This window comes from Corvus kubaryi, unplaced genomic scaffold, assembly GCF_017639235.1.
Source record: "Corvus kubaryi isolate FWS band 111438036 unplaced genomic scaffold, C.kubaryi_AGA036_p1.0 37385, whole genome shotgun sequence".
In the NCBI taxonomy this organism is placed as follows: Eukaryota; Metazoa; Chordata; class Aves; order Passeriformes; family Corvidae; genus Corvus; species Corvus kubaryi.
The window spans coordinates 25242044-25261663 of record NW_024581127.1 but is presented as its reverse complement, the minus strand read 5'-3'; the positions used below and the strand labels follow the sequence as shown (position 1 = coordinate 25261663).

General features: G+C 43.4%; 2 protein-coding genes across 7 annotated transcripts in view; one reads left to right on the top strand and one right to left on the bottom strand.

Moving 5' to 3' along the window:
- Nucleotides 1-1216: 1216 nt before the first annotated feature.
- On the bottom strand, nt 1217-13677 carry NTAQ1 (N-terminal glutamine amidase 1). 6 transcript variants are annotated; one of them, XM_042035789.1, is made up of 6 exons: nt 13406-13677; nt 13124-13223; nt 12398-12448; nt 10242-10390; nt 9791-9915; nt 1217-1514 (listed from the first exon to the last, which is right to left on the bottom strand). In XM_042035789.1, exons 1-6 carry the CDS (start codon nt 13477-13479, stop codon nt 1381-1383), a joined length of 633 nt encoding a protein of 210 aa, XP_041891723.1. In that variant the 5' UTR covers nt 13480-13677; the 3' UTR covers nt 1217-1380. The 6 variants fall into 6 exon arrangements, with proteins under 6 accessions (XP_041891723.1, XP_041891725.1, XP_041891722.1 ...); XM_042035791.1 differs by lacking the exon at nt 13406-13677 and adding an exon at nt 10836-10980 and having other exon boundaries at nt 13124-13212; XM_042035788.1 differs by lacking the exon at nt 13406-13677 and adding an exon at nt 10836-10980 and having other exon boundaries at nt 13054-13141.
- Nucleotides 13678-13790: 113 nt separating this feature from the next.
- Nucleotides 13791-19620, top strand: part of ATAD2 (ATPase family AAA domain containing 2) — a 31156-nt gene continuing 25326 nt past the window's right edge. The window contains 4 exon segments of the mRNA XM_042035786.1: nt 13791-13992; nt 13994-14083; nt 18169-18308; nt 18819-18865. Of these exon segments, the coding sequence (XP_041891720.1) occupies nt 13876-13992; nt 13994-14083; nt 18169-18308; nt 18819-18865 (394 nt within the window). The 5' untranslated portion in view covers nt 13791-13875.

Sequence of the window (19620 nt, the reverse complement as noted above, 5' to 3'; positions counted from 1 at the left end):
AATACACTACATTTATAACAATATACCTATGTAACAGTGATACACATGTAAGATTCTTACAAGTTTTTATATTTGTCTGTACTTACAAATAAAATGATCCCTTAATACTTAAAACCTGTACTGTGCTTTTCCTCACCAGGAATGAAGTGCATCACAAATGTTTACTGTAGTCTCAATCCCAGCAGGTTTCCAAGCCCTGACTGGATAAAGCCCTGAGCAGCCTGGTCAGACCCGATTTGAACAGGAGATTGGACTAGCAACTGCCTGACCCTTCTAACCTGTGCTATTCTACCAGTCTGTGAGTCTATGATGTGCTAGTGTATAAAGTAGAATGGGTCCAAAGATGAGAATTAAAGACCTCGTTTTAGCCTGTTTCTGCAATTCCATGTTTAGGGCACTCTTCTAAGAAGTGTGAGACTGCTCCAAACCCTCAGTCAGCATGATGCCTTTCCTGGGATGCCCTGCAGAGATGCAGCTTGGTATCACCTCTATGGATATTCAGCAGCAGACAACCCTGGAGGGGGAGGTTTTCTCACTCCCCTCCCCCCAGCCATATGGCCCTGCTGATTTCCTTACACCAGCAGGAGCAGCTGTCTGACCTCATGACAGGCCAGTTCAAGGAACCAAGAGGCAGGAAAAAAAAAAAAACCTCAAAAAAACTTCCTGCTTTCTGTCAGAATTACCCCGCATTACCACAAGGCCAAACAAACACCAAGTGCAAGAAGATGGGAGCAGGTGAGAATGCACAGCCAGCATGAGAAGCAAAAATAGCAACTGCATCTTCCAGGAACTGTCAGCACTAGGCCATTTAACTGAAATGGCAAGATTTAATCCTCCCCTTGTACAGCACGGAAACCTGGATGCTAACCTGGTTTTACACAGTGCATGGGAGTTCACAACTGAACTACTAAAATCAATGCCCTTTACACTTCTACTAAATAAGGACTAATCAGTAAAGCTAGTGAGGCAACTGAGATGGACTGTCTGTTTATATATAATTGACAGCAATCATAACATGAAGAAAACCATATCTCACTTTTAAAATGTGACAACATGTAGCAATTTAGGCTACAATATTCAGTATTTTATGCACATATTTTTCCAGAAGCTTTTTTTGCAGCTCTTTTCAGTTTGGGCACAGTAGCTGGAAAAGCAATATGCTTATGGTGGGATGTCTGCCTTTGATTTGACATTAAAAACCAAGTGCATTCTTACATAATTAAAATAAAAGTTTTTATTCCGTTCATTGTATTTCTGACTGGGTGTTCTATTTTTCCAAATACTTACTCCAGGTACAGAAATGTAAACCATAAATACAGTGTAAGAGCAGCAAAACAAAACACATCCCCTCAAAACAGAACCAGAAGAGCTTTGTTCACTTCACTGTCCTTCCAAGGAATAGCTGTAATCAGTTTGACTGCCAAATTGATGCACAAAGTCTGAAAGGGAGAACACTGAGCCCCATCCCACTTCAGGATTCATACTGATGAAATCATCCAAGTTCATCTTGGAATCTAAAAAAAAGACCAGAAAAGGGAAATATTTAAGTTCCTGATGCAGGTTCTGTAGCACAGGTATACATCTTTCAGTAACACATTTCAAACCCCTCTTCAATAGTTCAGTTCACTCCAGCAAAATTCTGCAAATTGTACGGTGGTAAAAAAACATCTATTTCCAGTCTCTGAAACATTGCTTTTGCCCTGATTCCCCTCACTGCCCATGGCAATAATCACTTTACAGGATCAGTAAGCATCCAGTAAGTAATTAGAAACTAGCATGTGTCGGTAAGATTTTTCCCTACAATGTCAGCCTAGAAGGGTCGAGTAGTGTCAGAGAACTGGAGTGCAAGTAACAACCAACACAGGGAAGTGCAATGCAGTCTTCCTGCATTCACACAAATGGGATTATTTAAAAGCACGGGAGATACCATTCACCCCTTTAAGTTCTGAACCAAAGTCAATGGAGTCAACTCTTGCACTGACCACAGAAGAACAGGATCACAGCAGCAGTCAGAACTGCAAGTTGCTTATTGTCTCTCAGAAGTGATTATGCCCTTGGCAAAACTACAGTTTGTTACTCTCCAGATTACAGTATTTGCTTTCCCTCCAACCCTGAACTTTGTCCTTGCTGAACATGGGCCCACTGCAGGGCCAGAATATGCAGAGGGGAGGAGATGTGTGACCTAACCCAGCCCCCAGCCTAGAGGGATGCTCAGGTGAAGAAGAGCACAAACCTAGGCTGGGGGCAAATATTTATTATTTGTGAATCCTGAATGACAGAATGAAGTCAGAGGGGGAAAAGTTTAACTGCCATGGTTTCAAGAGAAAAGTAACCATGACTGCTCTTTGCCAGGGTTTTAATCTGCTCTGACCCTTGCAGGAAAGGTAGTAACCATTCTGTCCCATTCGTGGATCCCAGAGAGCTCACTGGCAAAGTGCTGGTGTGCAGTTTTGGGTTTAGGTGCCTTATATATCCTTGTGCCTTATACATGCCTGGTACAAGCTTTGCTGACTCAGAACCATGCCAATCAGAGGTTCAGTTCTGATGACAAACATCTGTGGGCTTGTTGTTTTATGTTCTCACGGATGATGTGTGCAAATAAATCTTTTTAAATGCCCATTAAAAGAAAACTGGCAGAGAATGAGTTTAAGGAACAGAGTGGTAAAGTCACTGTTACAGGTTTACTTTACAGATTTACTGTTAACACCTTTTCCACTGTATTAAGTATTTATTTTACCATGGATGATTCATGGTTGCATTTAAGGATTACAAATCAAACAAGAGGAGGCTCTAATGAATAAGATTATAAAATCCAAAGGAGGGAATTTGCCTCAGCTGCAAAAAGCTTGTGTAACTAGGCTTACCATTATGGATAGTGTAAGCAAGGAAGGGAAGATGATGTTCAGGAACCCCAGACTCAGGAGTCCCAGGCATAATCCAGCCCCTTAAGGCCTCCGTTTGCACCATGTCTACACTACAGCACAGCTTTGTGATTTGCCTGATCCCAGCTCTCACCCCTTCTGAGGTCTGGCCCCTAAATCTTTTCTTGTTAACATGTTTGAACTCTGCATATGGAAAACCCTTATGTCCAGCCAAGCATAGTCCTATTGCTGAAGTGAGTTTGGCAGAACAGGAACAATGTCTGCCTACGTGGGAATTTAAAATAGCACAAGCTCAGCAATTTGCTGTCATAGCTCAAGAACAAATTAGTAGTGGATAAAAGCTCTTGCTTGCTGGTAGACTGGTAAGTCTGTTTTCCAGTTTCAAACTTGTCTTTTCTTCTCAGATGCTTTTTCAAAATTAATGTGATTCTTCATATACTTTAAGATTAAAAAAATAAATTATTCTCTGCCTTATGTGCATTGAGAAGAGTAAAATAATTTCATAAAACTGTTCTGTGAATGATAAGGCAGTCCAAAGGAGATTGTTCCAGTAGTTACAAACACAGATGCTGTTCACAACTTGGAAGTTGCTATCACAATGCCTGTAGGAAATGAAATATTGTCTTAAATTCAGACGGATTGTGGCAGAGCATAACACAGCCCATAAGAGAAATGTAATGAAAGGAATAGTTGTTTCACCAAAGTAAACAAGTCCTTTCCCATGAAGAGCGATGGCCTAAGAAACTGTCGGTAGATGGCACTGGAGCAGCACAGGAGTTCTGATCCGTGCAGAAAAACTTAGTGAGACCTCTCCCGTTTTATTCGTGTAATAACAGCCTTTCTATGCTGCTCTTTCCTCATCTGAAGGCTCTATCTGAAGGCCGTGCATGTTGTGTTAGACTTTACAGCTTTAGGAAACAGCTCGGCAAAAATGCATGAGAATACCACAAAGTCCTCTTCCCGAAGCAGATGAAGAGTGACAAGCATCAAAATTTACAAAACATACATCTGGATGCTACAGCTGGCAAGTCAAGATTCTCTCTCCACAAAAGCAAGGTATTCTACAACAATTTCACAAGACCAATAGCAGCAAAATAATTTTCTTTTAAGATTTACATTACACTTGCAGTTTTCCTCAAGTGCTGTGACTGTTACACTAGCTTGCATTTGTGCATGCTTCGAGCTCATCTTCCTCTTTGACCAAACATACTTTGTTACACACACCCACAAATGAGACCTATCTGGCCCATTCTGGGATTCCTGCATAATTTTATTTTTGTTTAAATTAAGTCTGACGCTTTTACCCCGAGCAGGGATGAAGTTAAAGGCCACACACTATCTCACGCATTGTTAGTCATGATACTTGTGGCTTCTGCCAACAGTAGTTAGAAAGCAGTGTTTAAGCCAAGCCTTGGCTTGGCTCACAGACCTTGGACTAACTTGTCGTAATTACAGCTGCCCAAGGGCTGCTAGAAGCAAGGAAGTCTGGAACAAAGCCTCCAGGATCAGTTCTGCTGGTGCCTAAAACCTTGAGGGCACCTAAAATACTTAGAAAGTTGGACTCTTCACAGACTTGTGTAGGTGTTTACAGTTCTCTTTAGATCCCCTCTCTGTCTGAGCAGGGAGATAAGTCAGAAGGACTCTTCCCACACTCAGCTGGGGGGCTGCTGTCTCCACAGCTGAGATATAACTGACTGTGCAAACCATCCTGGTTGATCTCAATGTAAAAACACAGCTCACCACTTTTAATTATCTTTCACAGAAAGTAGTGTCATTTCAATAAGCCACTCTGGGAATTTAAACACTTCTTACTTGTGTCTTTATTGTATCTATATGACTTGATTCATTACTTCCACAAAAGCTTATGAAGTAAGGACCTAACTTGACAGACTGGAGGTTTATTCACATGAGAGGAGCAGAAGGTTCCCATGAAGTGCATAGGAGCTACTTGTATCCCTATCAGTGCCTTCCTTTTCACTTCCACTAGCATCCTGCCACTGCATCAGAGAGGAGATACAGAAAGCAACTGCAGACATCTGCCTGGCCTGTGTCTAGCAGCTTTCCTGTTACATATCTGTTTGATACACAGTGTCTCCACAATTTCTCAGCTGTCCTACTCATGCTCTTCAAAATTAAAAACACCAACCCAAGTAAAACCCCATCATTATTGACTACGAGGGATTTTAATAATAATAAAAAGAACAAAAAGCTTTTACAAATCAATCCAGCAAATGTGCTACCAAACACCTTGAGAGAACTGAAATTCAAACCAGTGCTTTACAGTGTTAGAGCTGCTGCTAACACTTGTACATAAGCCATAGGACCATCTGTTCTGAGTAATTTTGAAATGCACTGTGCAAGCTGAATTTTACACAGGCTTGCAGTAAGGAGGGCTGATCTCATCCCAAGTCATAAACTAAGAGGAATCAGACCTCATTAATTTGTGGAAAGAAGATTTAAAAGATTTAATCTAAAAGAAAACCCCAGGTTGGGCTCACCAGCTCTAGAATAATGAATCTGTTCACCAAATCTCATTATCTTAGTTTTTATTATTTGAACAAAACATCCTGTTTTCTTTCAACAGGAAGTCACTGGCAAACAGGTGGGACCACGGGAATCTGCTGCAGCTCAGGTATGTTTAGTCCAGCAGAGCTGTTTGAGGACCCTGCAGCCAGTTAGGCTGGCCAGCTTCTCCTGGCACCCATGGCAGCAGAGCAGAACAGAGGCCAGAGCAAGGTCAGTAAAAACCACAAAGGCCTAACTCTGGGATACAGCTAGAGCAGAGCCAGTTCCAAGAGGCTAATGCTTAGCATGTGAGTTCTGAGAAGATACTGAGGAGTCTGAGAGGGTTTTTGTGGTTTTATTGATTGGACTGGAGTTGTTTGTCTTTTAGAAAAATGCTTTACAAAAAATCACCTTGTTCCACCTTCAGTTTTTTTAAGCATAGACTCCAATTTATGACTCCATGTAAACTTATTTTTGATGATTTATTTTGCAACCCCATGAACAGGACAAATGCAGTTGAAGATTTATTGAGTTACTAGTAGGAGAAAAATGCTCAATTTGTTACAGATAGAGATTCCTCAATTCAATTCCAAAAGGGTTTGGTAGCAGGGGGGGGCTGTAGGAATGGCTTCTCTAGAAGCTTTCCCCATGTCCAACAGAGACAATGCCAGCCAGCTCCAGGATGGACCCACCTCTGGCAAAGGCTGAGCCCATCAGCGATTGTCGTAGTGCCCCTTCCTTTAAGAAATTTTTAAAAGCTATTGCACAGAAGTAATTGTATCCAGAGAAGAGTGGGAGAAACAACTCTGCAGACACCAAGGTCAGTGAGAATGAGGGGCAGGAGGTGCTCCAGGCACCAGAACAGATACTCCCCTGCAGCCCGTGGTAAAGATCACGGTGAGGCAGCTGTGCCCCTGCAGCCCATGGAGGGCCTCACGCTGGAGCAGGTGGATGCCTGAAAGGAGGCTGTGACCCCCATGGGAAGCCCATGCTGGAGCAGGCTACTGGCAGGGACCTGCAGACCTATGGAGAGACGACTCACGCTGGAACAGGTTTGGTGGCAGGACTTGTGACCCCGCGGGGAATCCATGCAGGAGCAGCCTGTTCCTGAAGGACTGCACCCTGTGGAAAGGGACCCACACTGGAGCAGCTCATGAAGATCTGCAGCCCGTGGGATGAAGTTCATGAAGTACTGCAAGGGAGGAACCGCACACTGGAGCAAGGGAAGGACTCCCCTCCCTGGGCAGCAGTGGCAGAATCAACCTGTGATGACTGCAACCCCCATTCCCCATTGAGGGAGGAGGTAGAAAATTGAGAATAAAGTTAAGACTGGTAAGGAGGAAAGGTGTTTTTAGCATTTGTTTTGCTCCTCTTTATCCTGCTCTGATTTTGATTGGTAATAAATTCAACTAATTTCCCCAAGTTGAGTCTGTTTCACTCATGACAGTAATCAGTGAGTGATCTCTCCCCGTCCTTATCTCATCTCATCTCATCTCATCTCATCTCATCTCATCTCATTAGTTTTCATTATATTTTCTCTCCTCTGTACAGCTGAGGGTGAGAGTGACTGAGCAGCTTTGGTGGGCACCTGGCATCCAGGCAGGTCAAACTGCAACAAACATCAAAGAAGACAAACAGGAAACAGAAGGGATATAAAAACCTTTCATCTTCTCAAAAGCTTAGGAATTTGGCTACTCTAAATGAAAGCAAAAGGAAAAAGAAAACAAAAAAAACCCAACCAACCAAAACAAACCGACTCTGACAGAAATGTGCCTCACAAATAAATTGGTGTTAAAACAATATGGGGTCAATTCTGTCAGCCATTATATTGCAGTCACCTCTAACATGAAATATGCAAGTAATTTAATCTAATGCAAACACAAATCAACATGGAAAGCAGAATGTTCTATCTACATGAAACGGCAGGGAGAAAACAGTTATCTGCAATGGAACTTGGCATGGACATGAACATTAATACCCCAGGCTCTTTTATGATAACAAAAGGTCTGCCACCCAGTTTTACATCAAATTAAAAATAAGGCAGCTTTATGCCTGATAAAACTGTGCTGAGACATTACAGTTAAACCCAGACTCCTCACAGACTCACAGCACTGTGCACGTTGAAGCACGCATCATTATTAAGTATCTCAAGAGAATACAGAGGGAAGACAAAAAGTAAAGCTGGAGGAACTGGTACTAAATGAAAGACAACTTGAACTAGATGTCCTAGATTTGAGACAATCTAGTCCTGTTCTGACTCAGACCTTGAAGCTCCCTAGTGAATGACTTTTCACCTTCAGTGGGTGCAAGGTCACAAATTTCTTTCAGGCAACTGACCGGGAGACCAGAGCACATCAGCACAGAGCTGGAATACTGTGTCCATTGGAGCTCCTCAGCACAAAAAAAAAAACCAAAACCAAAACAAAACATGGCCATACTGGAGTAAGCCCAGAAGAGGAAAATCAAGTTGTTTGGTGCAGGACAATATTTTATTCACGGAGAGGCTGAGAGAACTGGGTCTGTTCAGTCTTAAAAAGAGAAGATGAAGAGGAGACATTACTGGTGCCTACATCTACCTGATCAGAGGTAGGACAATGGAGCCAGAGTCTTCTTGGAGGAGCCTGGCAACAGGACAAGAAATGAGAAAAGCAAGTTGGAACACAGGAAATTCAGTTCATATACTAGGATTTTTTATTCATTTTTTGTTTACCATGATAGTGGTCAAACATTGGAACACTGTCCAGAAAGGTGGTGGAATCACAATCCCTGGAGGTATTCAAGACCAGACTAGACAGAGCCCTGAGGAATCCCTGTTTTGGGTAGATGTTGGACTGGATGACCTATGGACATTTCATTCAACATGGCAAAGTAGAGAACAAAGAATGAAAGCATAAGAGGAAGTAAGAGCTACGTACCTTTCACTATCTACCAGCACCACAGAGACAATCTGGAGGCTGGCTGAGGCCTGTGGCTGCTGCTCACCAGTGAGGTAAAGCTCAGCCAAACACGACAGGTAAGGGGAGAGTTACAGGGTTTGCAGCTATGGAGTAATTTACTCCAGCTAGAGACACATGTACACATCTGCAACTGTTTGAGTCATTCTGTAACTTACTACCTACAAGTAATGGGTTTTACTCTTTTGATTTGAATAGAACTGTTTTGCTTTCTTGGTCTGACCTCATCTATATTCCTCACACTTTCATTAGCTCTCAGCTATCAAAACAACAAGGTTTCCACAGGCAAAAAAGTTCTCAGCACCTAAGTGGCTCCACCTAACAGAGAACCATCCACTGTAGTTCAGGACTTCTACACTCCCTACAATATCTTTGCATAAAAGTCTGCTGAAGATAATAACTAAGAGTTAGAATTCAAGGTGCTTCATAACCTGGATTGTCTAGAAAACATGTAAAGCCTCATAAAGATACATCTGTGTTCCTGCTCACTCTCATAATTCATTTCTACTCTTACGTGAAACACCAAGCTTCCTTAGAAGCCAAAGCAAAGACAGAGAATTCATTTCCCAGCAACTTCAAACCACGATACACTTGGACCTAAAGACAAAACGTGTTTCTTTGACCCTGCCTTCTCTAACATTAACACATAGCAGTACTGCATTATTAAAAATCAACAAAACCAAACATTCAGAGAAGTAACATGAAAGCTCTTTCAAACTCTTTCAAAGCAAAACTTCACCATGCTTTCCTTGGAAGAAAATGAGAGAACAAACAAACACACACATGGCAAATGTTAGTCGGCTTGCAGAACACATGATCAGAATAAGCTGAAGTGCTGCGTGGTAAGAATGTTTTAAGCAGCTCTACAGAATAGATCGCAAGTCTTTACCTCTCTTTCTGCCTGGCCCAGAGGATAAGCCAGGCTATCGCTTAAAAGAGGCTTAAGGCTTAGGGAAAAACTTGCCAACTTGTCAGTGACTTAAGACATCCTGGAGTCAATTCACCTGGTAGAGAAACCTCAAACACTTCATGCAGGCAAAGCCACCACACTGAGCAGAGCCTGAAAACTACCTCCTGCCAACACTACTTTGCCAGAATGGGATCTGTGTGCTAGTGTGCTATAATCAGTGTGTTAAAAACTTTGTGGCCCCTAAGCAAGTTAGTTGGCCTGTTTGCTTCAGTTTCCTGCTATAATGAGAGAAGAGTATTACTTACCTCTCACTCTCTGCTCAGTTTATGAAGATTAGTAATTAAAGTTTGATAACAGTAAATGAGTATGTTAGACTATGTGTTCAAAATAGAGTACCAAATGCTTCATAGCCCTATTTTTTCCCATATGAAGTAGTAAGCTGACTGGACAAATGCTACAGAAGTTATTTATTTCCCATGTGCATCCTGGACTATCTCATTCAGCACTGTAAGCAGGAAGAAGTAGTTCTGGGAGCTTACCTGCAGTTTCAATGCAAGGGTATGGAGGAGGAGGTTTCTGCCATTTTCCATTTACATCCTTCATATGAGATCTGTCTGAAGCAAATGTTTTCAAGTACAAATCTGCTTGAATCATTCTGATGTTTCTAAATAAAAATGCAAAATTGTATTAAGAGATGCACGTACACAATACTGAATTAATCACTCAGAACAAGAGTACTTTCCTCTCATCGAGGAGCACTAACATTATTAAATACACAAACCAGCAATGTTGGGCCAAGTCATTAACATGAAGCTACAGTAGGAAAGAAAAGAGCTTTTGATGACTAAGGTAAAGAGCTTTAGACAAGTAACACAGTGCATTTATTTTACGGGAGTATAGCAAAGAACCTCTGTTACTATGCATACACAAAGAACTTGAACTTTGATTTCATGAAATAACATCCATAGTCTTTATAGTTTTTGTTATCACCTGTGAAACTCCGGACGAAGGCTGTCATCCGACCTAAAGGCCTCCACACTGTACACATCAAAAGGACATGGAAACGGCAACACTGTGTCAAGATCATAAATGAAGTTCTGCTCCCCGCTGGAAACATGAAGTAGAATAACATGGTAGTCCTGGGAAGAAAGGTCATGGCTATTAGTTAAACAGCCATTAATGAGACACTGGCAAAGAGAGTGGGAAAAAAAAAATTCCTAAAAGCATAAGTTCAGATCCTTTTTTTAAAGACTGCTTTCTGTCCTGGAATATTAAGTCTGTAACATTTCTGGCACCAGGAGAGAGATTTCCTAATGCCTATCTTGCCCATCTGCTCTTCCAGAAACCTGGGTATTCTCCCCATTTCTTTGCAGCTTCCTTTGCTTTAAGCCAAGGCAGCTAAACTAAAGTGTATGCTACTCCTAAGAAAACAGAAAATTTCTTTCACGTTCCACATCAAACCACAAAAGTTGTTTGGTTAAGCACTTTTTTCTTAGACCCATTCATAAATAAAAACTCACAAGATACAATGATAGATTAGTATTAAAGTTACCTAGTGATCTCTTCTAATAAGAGATTTTGTACCTGTTGCAGTAACACGGTCTGTGAATTTGAGTGTCGAGTGTTCAGCTGCCAGAAGCACTTGAAAAACCAGCACACCACTGAAAAACCAGTGAACAGCTCAGGAGGACCACAGGAGTAAGACAATTTCCTGTAGCAGCTCTGGAAGCTGGGAAAAAATATCTGTGGGTACTCTATCACACTTTTTCAAGGCAACTATTTTATCAAGACATTTGGGTTATGCAGTGCAGTTTTATTCCTTAAGTTGTAAGAAACACAGGTGGAGGTTTGCAGATGCTGCAGTTACTGATGTTAAGTGTCAGGTATGTACACTGCTGTTTTCCAAAATTAAACTGAAGGTAGCCCTTAACAACCTACTTAAATTTACATTGAATCCACTTACAAAAAGGGTTGAGCACTGTCTTTTGACATTTTCCATATTAAAACCACAAAGAGATTTGAATGAAAAAGATTTGGGCAAACTAACTTCACCAGACCAATACACATACACAACTGTATTCAATAGTATTTAGAAAAACCTGTTACAGAGTTTAAGAAAAATTAACTTACAAGCTTTGCACAACCTATGATCCACTGAAACATCAAAGTTAAAAGACCTTTCAATCCATTAATTTTTGTAAGAAAGCCACATGCTGCCATGGCCTTTCCTGACTCTGCTATTCCTTTTCAGGTCATCTCAATAACACTCGGATCTTTTTTAAAACCAAACCTTTTTTTTTTGTACTGTAAAGATACCAATATTTTGGAAGAGAATGAATGATTCAGAAATCAGAAAACTTCAGAAATTTGCAGATTACTTTGCAGAATTTCAGAAACAGAAATTGTCAAAAGAAGTAGTTTGTTCTGTGCCAGATAACTGAAAGGAATCTATAATGATACCAGGGAATTCTGCATCAGCAATTACTGAACTACACTAATTGATCAAATGACACTTCAAAGCCACTGTTTATGGGTCAGTTTAACTGCTGACACCTGAATACATATACAGTTTGTATTTTTCTATCATCTGGCAGGCCTACATAAATATTTTCATCCATCTACTTCTTACAAATAAAGTCATCTACCTACAATTCTACAGAGCTGTCAGCCTTGATACCCAGATAATAGTTTTCACAAATGTGCTATGCATTCTTACTAATATTAAGACTTGTCACCTGTAGGTTTTACTGACTGCCTTGCTAATAATTTATGATGGATGGTGCAAAGGAGCACCAGATTTAGGCTATTTATAAATCTGTTGTAAAAGAATTATAAATATTAATGCAAAACTATACAATGTGTGAAGTTGGAAGGGACTTCAAGAGGGCATCTGATCCAACCTGTTGCTCAAGGAGACTCCTACAGCCAGCTGCCCAGGACTGTGTCTGGAGAGCTTTTAAAAATCTCCAAGGATGGAGACTCTACAACCCCTCTGAGCAACCTGCTCCAGTGCTTCATCACCCTCAGACTAAAAAGTGTTCCATTTTGTTCAGATGGAACAGTTTGTTACATGCCCATGTGTGATCCTGCAGCTATCAACCACAGAGGCACACACTCAAAATTACTGAGAGCAATGAATGACTTACCCAGACAACAGGCTCATCTCCATGTCCAGATTTCTGCTTCCAGAGTGGAATCTGAAAGTTATAAGTGAACCTGAAGTGAATAAAATCTTTCAGATTAATACAGAGTAATTTCAGGTAAATTGGTTAGTTCTTTGCTAACCTATCAACTTCCTCGGCTTACATCTGTGCTGCAGTAACAAATTTTTTTCCAGTTTCTCTCTCTGGAGCATGAAATTGGAGATACTATTCTGGGCCACATTAGAATAAGGTGTCCAGAGAAGTGGTGGAATCACCATCCCCAGAAACATCCAAAAGACTTGGGGATAAGGTTTAGGTGTGAACACAGTGCTGCTGGGTTAACAGTTGGACTTGATGGTCTTAGAGGTCTGCTCCAACTTTATGGTTATTAAAGGTCCTGTGATTTTATAAACATAACCACTCTCTTAAATTGACAGATTACAGACAGCATTACTCCCACAGTGCGCAGGGACACCATGCCTCTTCCCACTGCCCTGAATGCAGTAGATAATTAAAAGATCTCATGTGGTGTGGCTGGCACACCTCTAAGCCAAGGTGAGCTACAAGACGGGTTTGGACTGCATCTCATCTGCAGGCTGGGCTAAAGGCTCACTCCTCAACACCGGGCTGTGGTTGAAATGGCTGGGATCATGTCTCACCTACACTGGGCTGCGGTATGAAGGCCCGAGCCTCTCCATAGCTGACTCTGATCACATCCCATTGACTCACCATCCTCCTATCATTGGATATGAAAACAGCATAAAATTCTTCTAAAGGGTACCGATCCTGACTCCTGATGTAGTCACAAAGCTTCCAAACATTTTCTTCGCTGCAAAACACAAAACCGATTATTTATTTTGTTTTTCTCCAACTTCATTTCTCGTCACGAGAAACGAGCCCAGCAGTGTGATCAGCCCGCAGCCGCGCCATTCCCGCCGGTGGCTCCGGCTGTCCCGGCGCCTTACGCTGGGGCGGGGGGCACCCGCCCGCCCTTACCGCTGTCCCCCTTACCAGTAGCAGCTGGTGTAGGTGCAGGCGGGGCGGGGCGGCACCGCCGCCTCATAGGCGGCCTCGGGCCGCGCCATGGCTGATCTGAGCGGGGGTGAGGGCGGCGCAGGAAGAGCTGGGCCCGGCGGAGGCAGCCGCTACGCCGTCCCCGAGGAAAGCAGGGCCATCCCACCTCGGCGCGGGCACTTCGCAGGTACGGCCGAAGCGGCGGCCAGAGAAGCAGGGGACCCCTCAAAAGGGGAGGGACGAGGCGGAGCCGCCGAGCCAACCCCGCCCCACGCCGGGGAGCGCAGCGCTCCGAGTTTTCGGCGCCAAACGCGTGTGACTTGGCGAGCCGCAGAGCGCCGCGTGTCCTTCCGCCGCGCGGGCCGGGAGTAGCGGCCGCAGGAAAGAGCGGAACGGGAGGGAGCGTGGCGGAGGGATCCGGGCGGCGCGCGCGGCCGGGCGGGCGCGGGTCCGTGTTCCCCCTCGTCATGGTGGTCCTGCGGAGCAGCGCCGCCCGTCCGTCCCGCATGGCCGCCCGCGGCAGTCACTGTCGCCGGCCCCCCTTCGACCTGCTGGACTCCAGCTCCGAGTTTATCTCCTTGGAGCCCCCCCCCCCTCAGGAGCCACCGCGTATGGACGCGCTCCGGGTCCGCCAGGGCCGCGGTATCCAGGGGGACCAGGAGAGCCGAGGAGGCCGTGAGTGCCGGGGTGGGGGTGGGGTGAGCACGGCCTGGCGGGCAGCACTGGGCTGTGGGCCCGGAGAGGTGGCGGGGGGAGCCGCTGCTGGGAGGAGCTGAGAAGGCGCTGGGGAGCGGTGTTCCTTGGAGGATAAAAAGAGGGGAGAACCGAGTGTTTGGGGTAAGCAGCTGCGGTTGGGGGTGTGTGAAGAGGCAGCCGGCCTGCCCCCCCATTCCCGGCCTGCCCCCCCGTTCCCGGCCGCCCCGCAGCTAAAGGCGGCCCGGAGTTGGTCCGGGGGCTGTGGCAGCGTGCCGAGAGCCCGTCTCATGGAATATAAACCTGCATCACCTCATGGTTTGGTGTGTTGTATGTCCTTCCCCATCCCCATTTATTTTGGTTCAGTTCCTTATCTGAAAAAGTTATCTTAAAAAGATCTTAGAGACCTCTTTGCTTTAGTTGCAGTAATGCTTATAGAGCGCTCTCTGTTTAGATGATAGAAATGCATCAAAACCGGCGCGACACGAAATATATGGGACCAATGAGTGCACTCTCGTTGGCCCGGAGGGCCTGTTAATGCTCCTTAGTCAAGCGTATCCAAATAGTACTTTGGATGTTCTAAAAACAAAACTCTGTTTAGAAATTAGGGCTCGTTTGTACTTAATTAAAGTGCTTAACTTAAACTGGTGAAAATGTTACTTAAGCTTTCTATAATCTTGATCTACCCTACTAGAAAAGAGACAGATAACTTGCATGATGGTAAAGGATATCAAGCGGCCTGTGCGCTCTGCATCTCAGCATTGTGACTTTAATAACTGAATCATTTAGCTTTTCATTGTTTTTAACATAGCCTTCAAAAACTAAAACTTTTCTCTACTATTTCCAAGTCAGGCTCTTCTCTGCAGGCTGTCCTGCATTTCTATGACTAATAAAGGTAGACCAGATCCGACTCGGAAGTGGTCTGCTCTTCAAGGGAGCCCTGCCTTGGAGTGATGCTCCTCACAGACAGTTTCCTTCCAGCAGAAGTCTGTCAGGAGTCTCAGTTGTATGGATTAATTTTATATTTTTTGCCATTATATCAAGACTACTGAACTAAGAAGGAAAAAATCCTTCGACTGGTGGGTTTTTCCCCCCCTTAGAAAGAGTCATGGAATCTGCTTAAATATCACTGCTTTGTTTTTGCAGTCTCTGTTTTTCAGGGGCTGCGTTCAGCCTTTGCACAGGAGGGAAGGCTGTGCAGCATTAGGCAGATAACACTGCTGGCATGTGTTCTCAGTGTGGAAAACAGGAATGAGGAAGCTAAATGTAAACTCATCCCTGAAACCAAAGCAGAATCATTGTTATGAAACTGGATTATAAGGTTATTCTTTGGTTTGGGCTTGTTTTTATTTTTTTTTTCTTCCTTTTTGTAGACCTTTCCCGTGCTTTGAGAATGGAGTCATTACCTCAAGTGAAGGATGCTGGGTTCTGCTGTAGGTTTCAACCGTAGAGTTAATGTAGAAGTGCCCCATCTGACAGAGATGATGGGAACTGGTGCTGGCTCTGTGTTCAAGTCCTGATGCCTCTTTCCTATCTTGTTGATATGCAAGAACTTGGTGGTGGTAGCTTTTGCTTTTTTTCCTGATATCAGCATATGGTTTATCTTTAGTTATCCAGCTCATTTCATCCATAGACAGTAAGAAGTGTACAGCAAACATCCGGCATCTGCTGGGTTTATTCTCTTCCAGGTTTCCAGTCCTGGTAAAGTTTCATGAGTGAGTTTCCCAGGGAGATCCAAAGTGGCTGCTATCCCTTTGGAAGCCATGTATCTCCAGGTCTATAACCCTAGTATAATTCTCCAAGCTGAACAAGTTTGTTCTTGTGACCTATGTTTGAGGGCAGTGTGCTCCAGAGTTCCATTTTTGTCTGGGCATCTTGACTGTATCAGAAACAGTGTCGCCAGCAAGACCAGGGCAGAGATTGTCTGCTGTGCTCAGCAATAGTGAGGCCACATCTTGAATCCTGTGTCCAGTTCTGGCCTCTCAGGACAAGAAGGACATTGAGGTGTTGGAATGTGTCCTGAGAAACACAACAGAGCTGGGGAAGGGTCTAGAAAGTAAATCATATGAGGAGCAGATGAGAGAGCTGGGGGTGTTCAGCCTGGAGAAAAGGAGACTCGGGGAAGACCTTATCACTTTACAACTACCTGAAGGGAGGTTATGGGGGATCAACCAAGTAACCTGTGACAGGACAAGAGGACATAGCCTCCAGCTGCACCAGGGAAGATTTAGGTTGGACATCAGGAAGAAGTTTTTCACAAAAAGGGTGGTTAAGTCTTGGAACAGGCTGGACAGGGAAGTGTGGAGTCACCACCCCTGGAAGTGTTCAAGAAATGACTGGATGTGGCACTTAGTGCTGGAGTTTTGTTCATAAGGGGATGATCGTTCAGAGGTTGGACTCGATCTTGGAGGTCTTTTCCAACCTTAATGATTCTATAAAGGTGAAGGTCCTGGCTTCACTTCACTTCAGGAGCTCCTGGCAAGCTCCTCTGCCAGCTCCCTCTGTACCCTTGGGTGGGATCCCATTGGGACCTGTAGGATTGTGGGTGTCCAAGTGGTGTAGCAGGTCATTGATTGTTTCCTCCTGGATTATGGGGGCTTCATTCTGCTCTCTGCCCCTGTCTGTGGGCTGCTGGTCTTACTGTTAAAAACTGAGGCAAAGTACCTCTGCCTTCTCCTTATCTGTTGTCATATGTTTGCCTGTACATCAAGTGAAGAATGGAGATTCTCTTTGGTCTTCCTTTTCTTGCTGATGTATTTGTAAAAATGTTTTGTGTTGTCTTTTACGGCACTAGTCAGATTAAATTCTGTTTGGGCTTTGACCCTTGTAATTTTTTTCCCTGCATAACCTCCCAACATCCTTGTGGTCATTCTTCACTCATCATCTCCATCAATGAGTGGAATTACCTCTTGGTAGCATTTAGTGTGAAGAAATAGAATAATCTGGTCTGTTTTCTGCCCTTTTCAGTGTGAGATTTAGTTTGGCATACTTGTCACGAGACCTTGGCTTGTAAATGGAACAAGCCCCTTCCCATGGTCATCGCAGCTTTCCTCATATAGTAAAAGTCAGTAGCATCTTCCTTGCAGAAACACCAATGTGAGCAAGATGAACGACCATGAAGAACTCTTTATCTTGAGTTCCCTTTGGTTTTCTGTGGATAAATGCTATCCTCCTGAAGGAGATCTTTTTATATCCCTCTGAATGCCATTATAAATGGAACAGAGACAGGAGGAAAACTCTCCTAAAAAGATTTTAATCCCAGTACTAGCAATTTTTCTGTTGTATTAAAGATACATAAATCTGGCAGAAAATGAACCCCCTTGGGTTTCAGCTGGTCCTCAGAGATCAGAGGAGCTGGGTGTAGCTGGGCCGAAGTCCTGATTATAGCCCATTGGACACTATCAGCCTGGCCGAGTTCAGTAGGAACTTGCAGGATCCAGATTTGCGAATAGTGTGGGTAATTGAAGCGACAGGAAAGCAGATTCTGAATTGCTGGTGGTAAATGCACCAACTACAGAGTGTTAATATGGGCTGCTACAGAAGGAATAGTGACAGAGATCTATTAGTGATAGATCTAAGTAAATACTCCCAGGTCTGCTCCAAGACAGCTGGGAGGCACAAAGCTCACCTAAAGGCATCCCTTCAGGGACGAGGAGTGACACAGTCCATCAGCTGATCCAAAGCAAGTAGTGGAGCTTTCTCCTCTCTCTATTGTTTTGCTCAGTTTTTTGGTTGTTCTTGTTTTGGGGTTTTTTTGCCCCAAACCCCTCCTTTTATAGTATAATATTTGGCCTTTCCCAAAGGGATGGAACAATTCAATTGCATATTATAAGTGAGATTTTGGTTACTGGGGTCGCTGAACCAAGTTTGAAATCAAAGATTTTGGGTTTTTTCTTTGAAATCTGGTGTGGTTTTTTTCATCAGAGCTACTTCTTGGTGCAGAAGTGGTTCGAGGCTTACCTGCCGTTAGTTGTGACACGCTTGAGTCAGGAGTGTAACAGACTAAACTTGATCAAATGAGGTAATGTAAGTGGTTCAGATAAATACATTCTTCCTTCTTTTCCTAGAAATTTTCCTCTGGCAACATTGAATGTTTCAATGGACACTGTTTAAGATCGATGAGAAAAAACATGGCGCCTTGTTCAGACTCTAGCTTTGACAAAAGCATGGAAATACTAAGTGAAAATGTCAATCGACACTTTTCAAGGTATTGTATTTTAGGTGTTCAATCTCTATTTAAGTATGAATGAAAAGGAAAAGTGAAAGCATGCACAGTGAGTCATGTCATGATAAATCTACAGCTAAAAACCCACAAGGGAGTATGAGTATGTTAATGTCAGTGCCAGTGTCTTAGAACTAGAATCACTCTTCTTAGTAAAAGTCTTCTGATTCTACAAAAGGCATGTATCTGCTCCTGGGTCTTTTGAGCTCTCTCCTCCACTTAGGTTACTGAGATATTACCTGCCTTCTTGAGACATCAAGATGAGCCAGTTGGGAAATAATCTGTCCTTAGAGAACTGCATGCATATGGTACACAGCAGACTCAGGATCCAGATTCTCCCTGGAGTCCACAGGCTTTTCTTTGCATGACGTTGAGTGCCAGATTGAAGTTCCCCAGTGCTGAGGGGCAACTGCAATTCAATGTGATTCAGTACTTTTGTACAATACTTCTAATACAATTCTGCTCTCCTTTCTTCTCCTCTCTTTCTTAATGTAGGCAGTTGGCAAAGCCAAAATCAGGCCCAAAAAAAGACTATAAAGAAGGTAAGTAGTGATAATTCCTTAAGATTCCTTTTTAGCTGGATATCTGAGAAGGATTGCATTTGGTCACTTTGTCCATTTAACTTGGCCCCAAAAACTTCTGAACTCATCAGCCAAAATCACCTGAATTTGTGAGACTAGATATAACAAAGTTAGGAATTTCCACTGAGTTCTATGAAAAGAGGTAGGTGCAGATCGGAGAAGATGCCATTAATTCCTTTCAGGCTTGGGAAGAATGCAGTGTGAATTCCTGAATTTTTAGGTGTTAGAGAATCTGTTTCTTATCTCGTGTTTCTTTGTGTCAGTCATTTTCTGCAGAACTGGTTAACTTTACAGGTTAACTATAAATCAGTTTTGCAAGTAGGAGGAGATATTGCAGTATTGTAAAAAAAGTCAGTTATAACGTAATTCAGTCATGAGATGCACACTGGCGTGGGGAAGGTGTCCCTGAAATTGAGCATTTCACCTTGGAACTGACTTGCCATGCTGAGTACACAAGCAGGCTTGGTGCCTTAAGGCCACTTTATGGCAGCTGGGAAAATCCTTTAGCTCCAGGCAGCATTGTGCCAGCTACAGGCCAAATGTGGGAAGGGACCCAAAATGCACTTTGTGTGTAGTAACTCAAGATCTGTTTGGGCAATGTAAACTATTATTTACTGAACTCAAAGTTAGTTTTATAATTGGTGATGATGATGTGTTTAAACTAATGTGGTGATACATCTGTTACTCTCACTGACCTCTCTTAACAGTTTTAATGA

Coding starts and splice junctions, on each gene's coding strand:
- NTAQ1 (XM_042035788.1), bottom strand. CDS start 13,115: ATGGGATGTGATCAGAGTCAGCTATGGAGAGGCTCGGGCCTTCATACC. Junction 10,981..12,397: donor GAGATGAGCCTGTTGTCTGG/GTAAGTCATTCA, acceptor ATTTTTTCCCAG/CTTCCAGAGCTGCTACAGGA. Junction 9,916..10,241: donor CTTCGTCCGGAGTTTCACAG/GTGATAACAAAA, acceptor ATTTTTATTTAG/AAACATCAGAATGATTCAAG.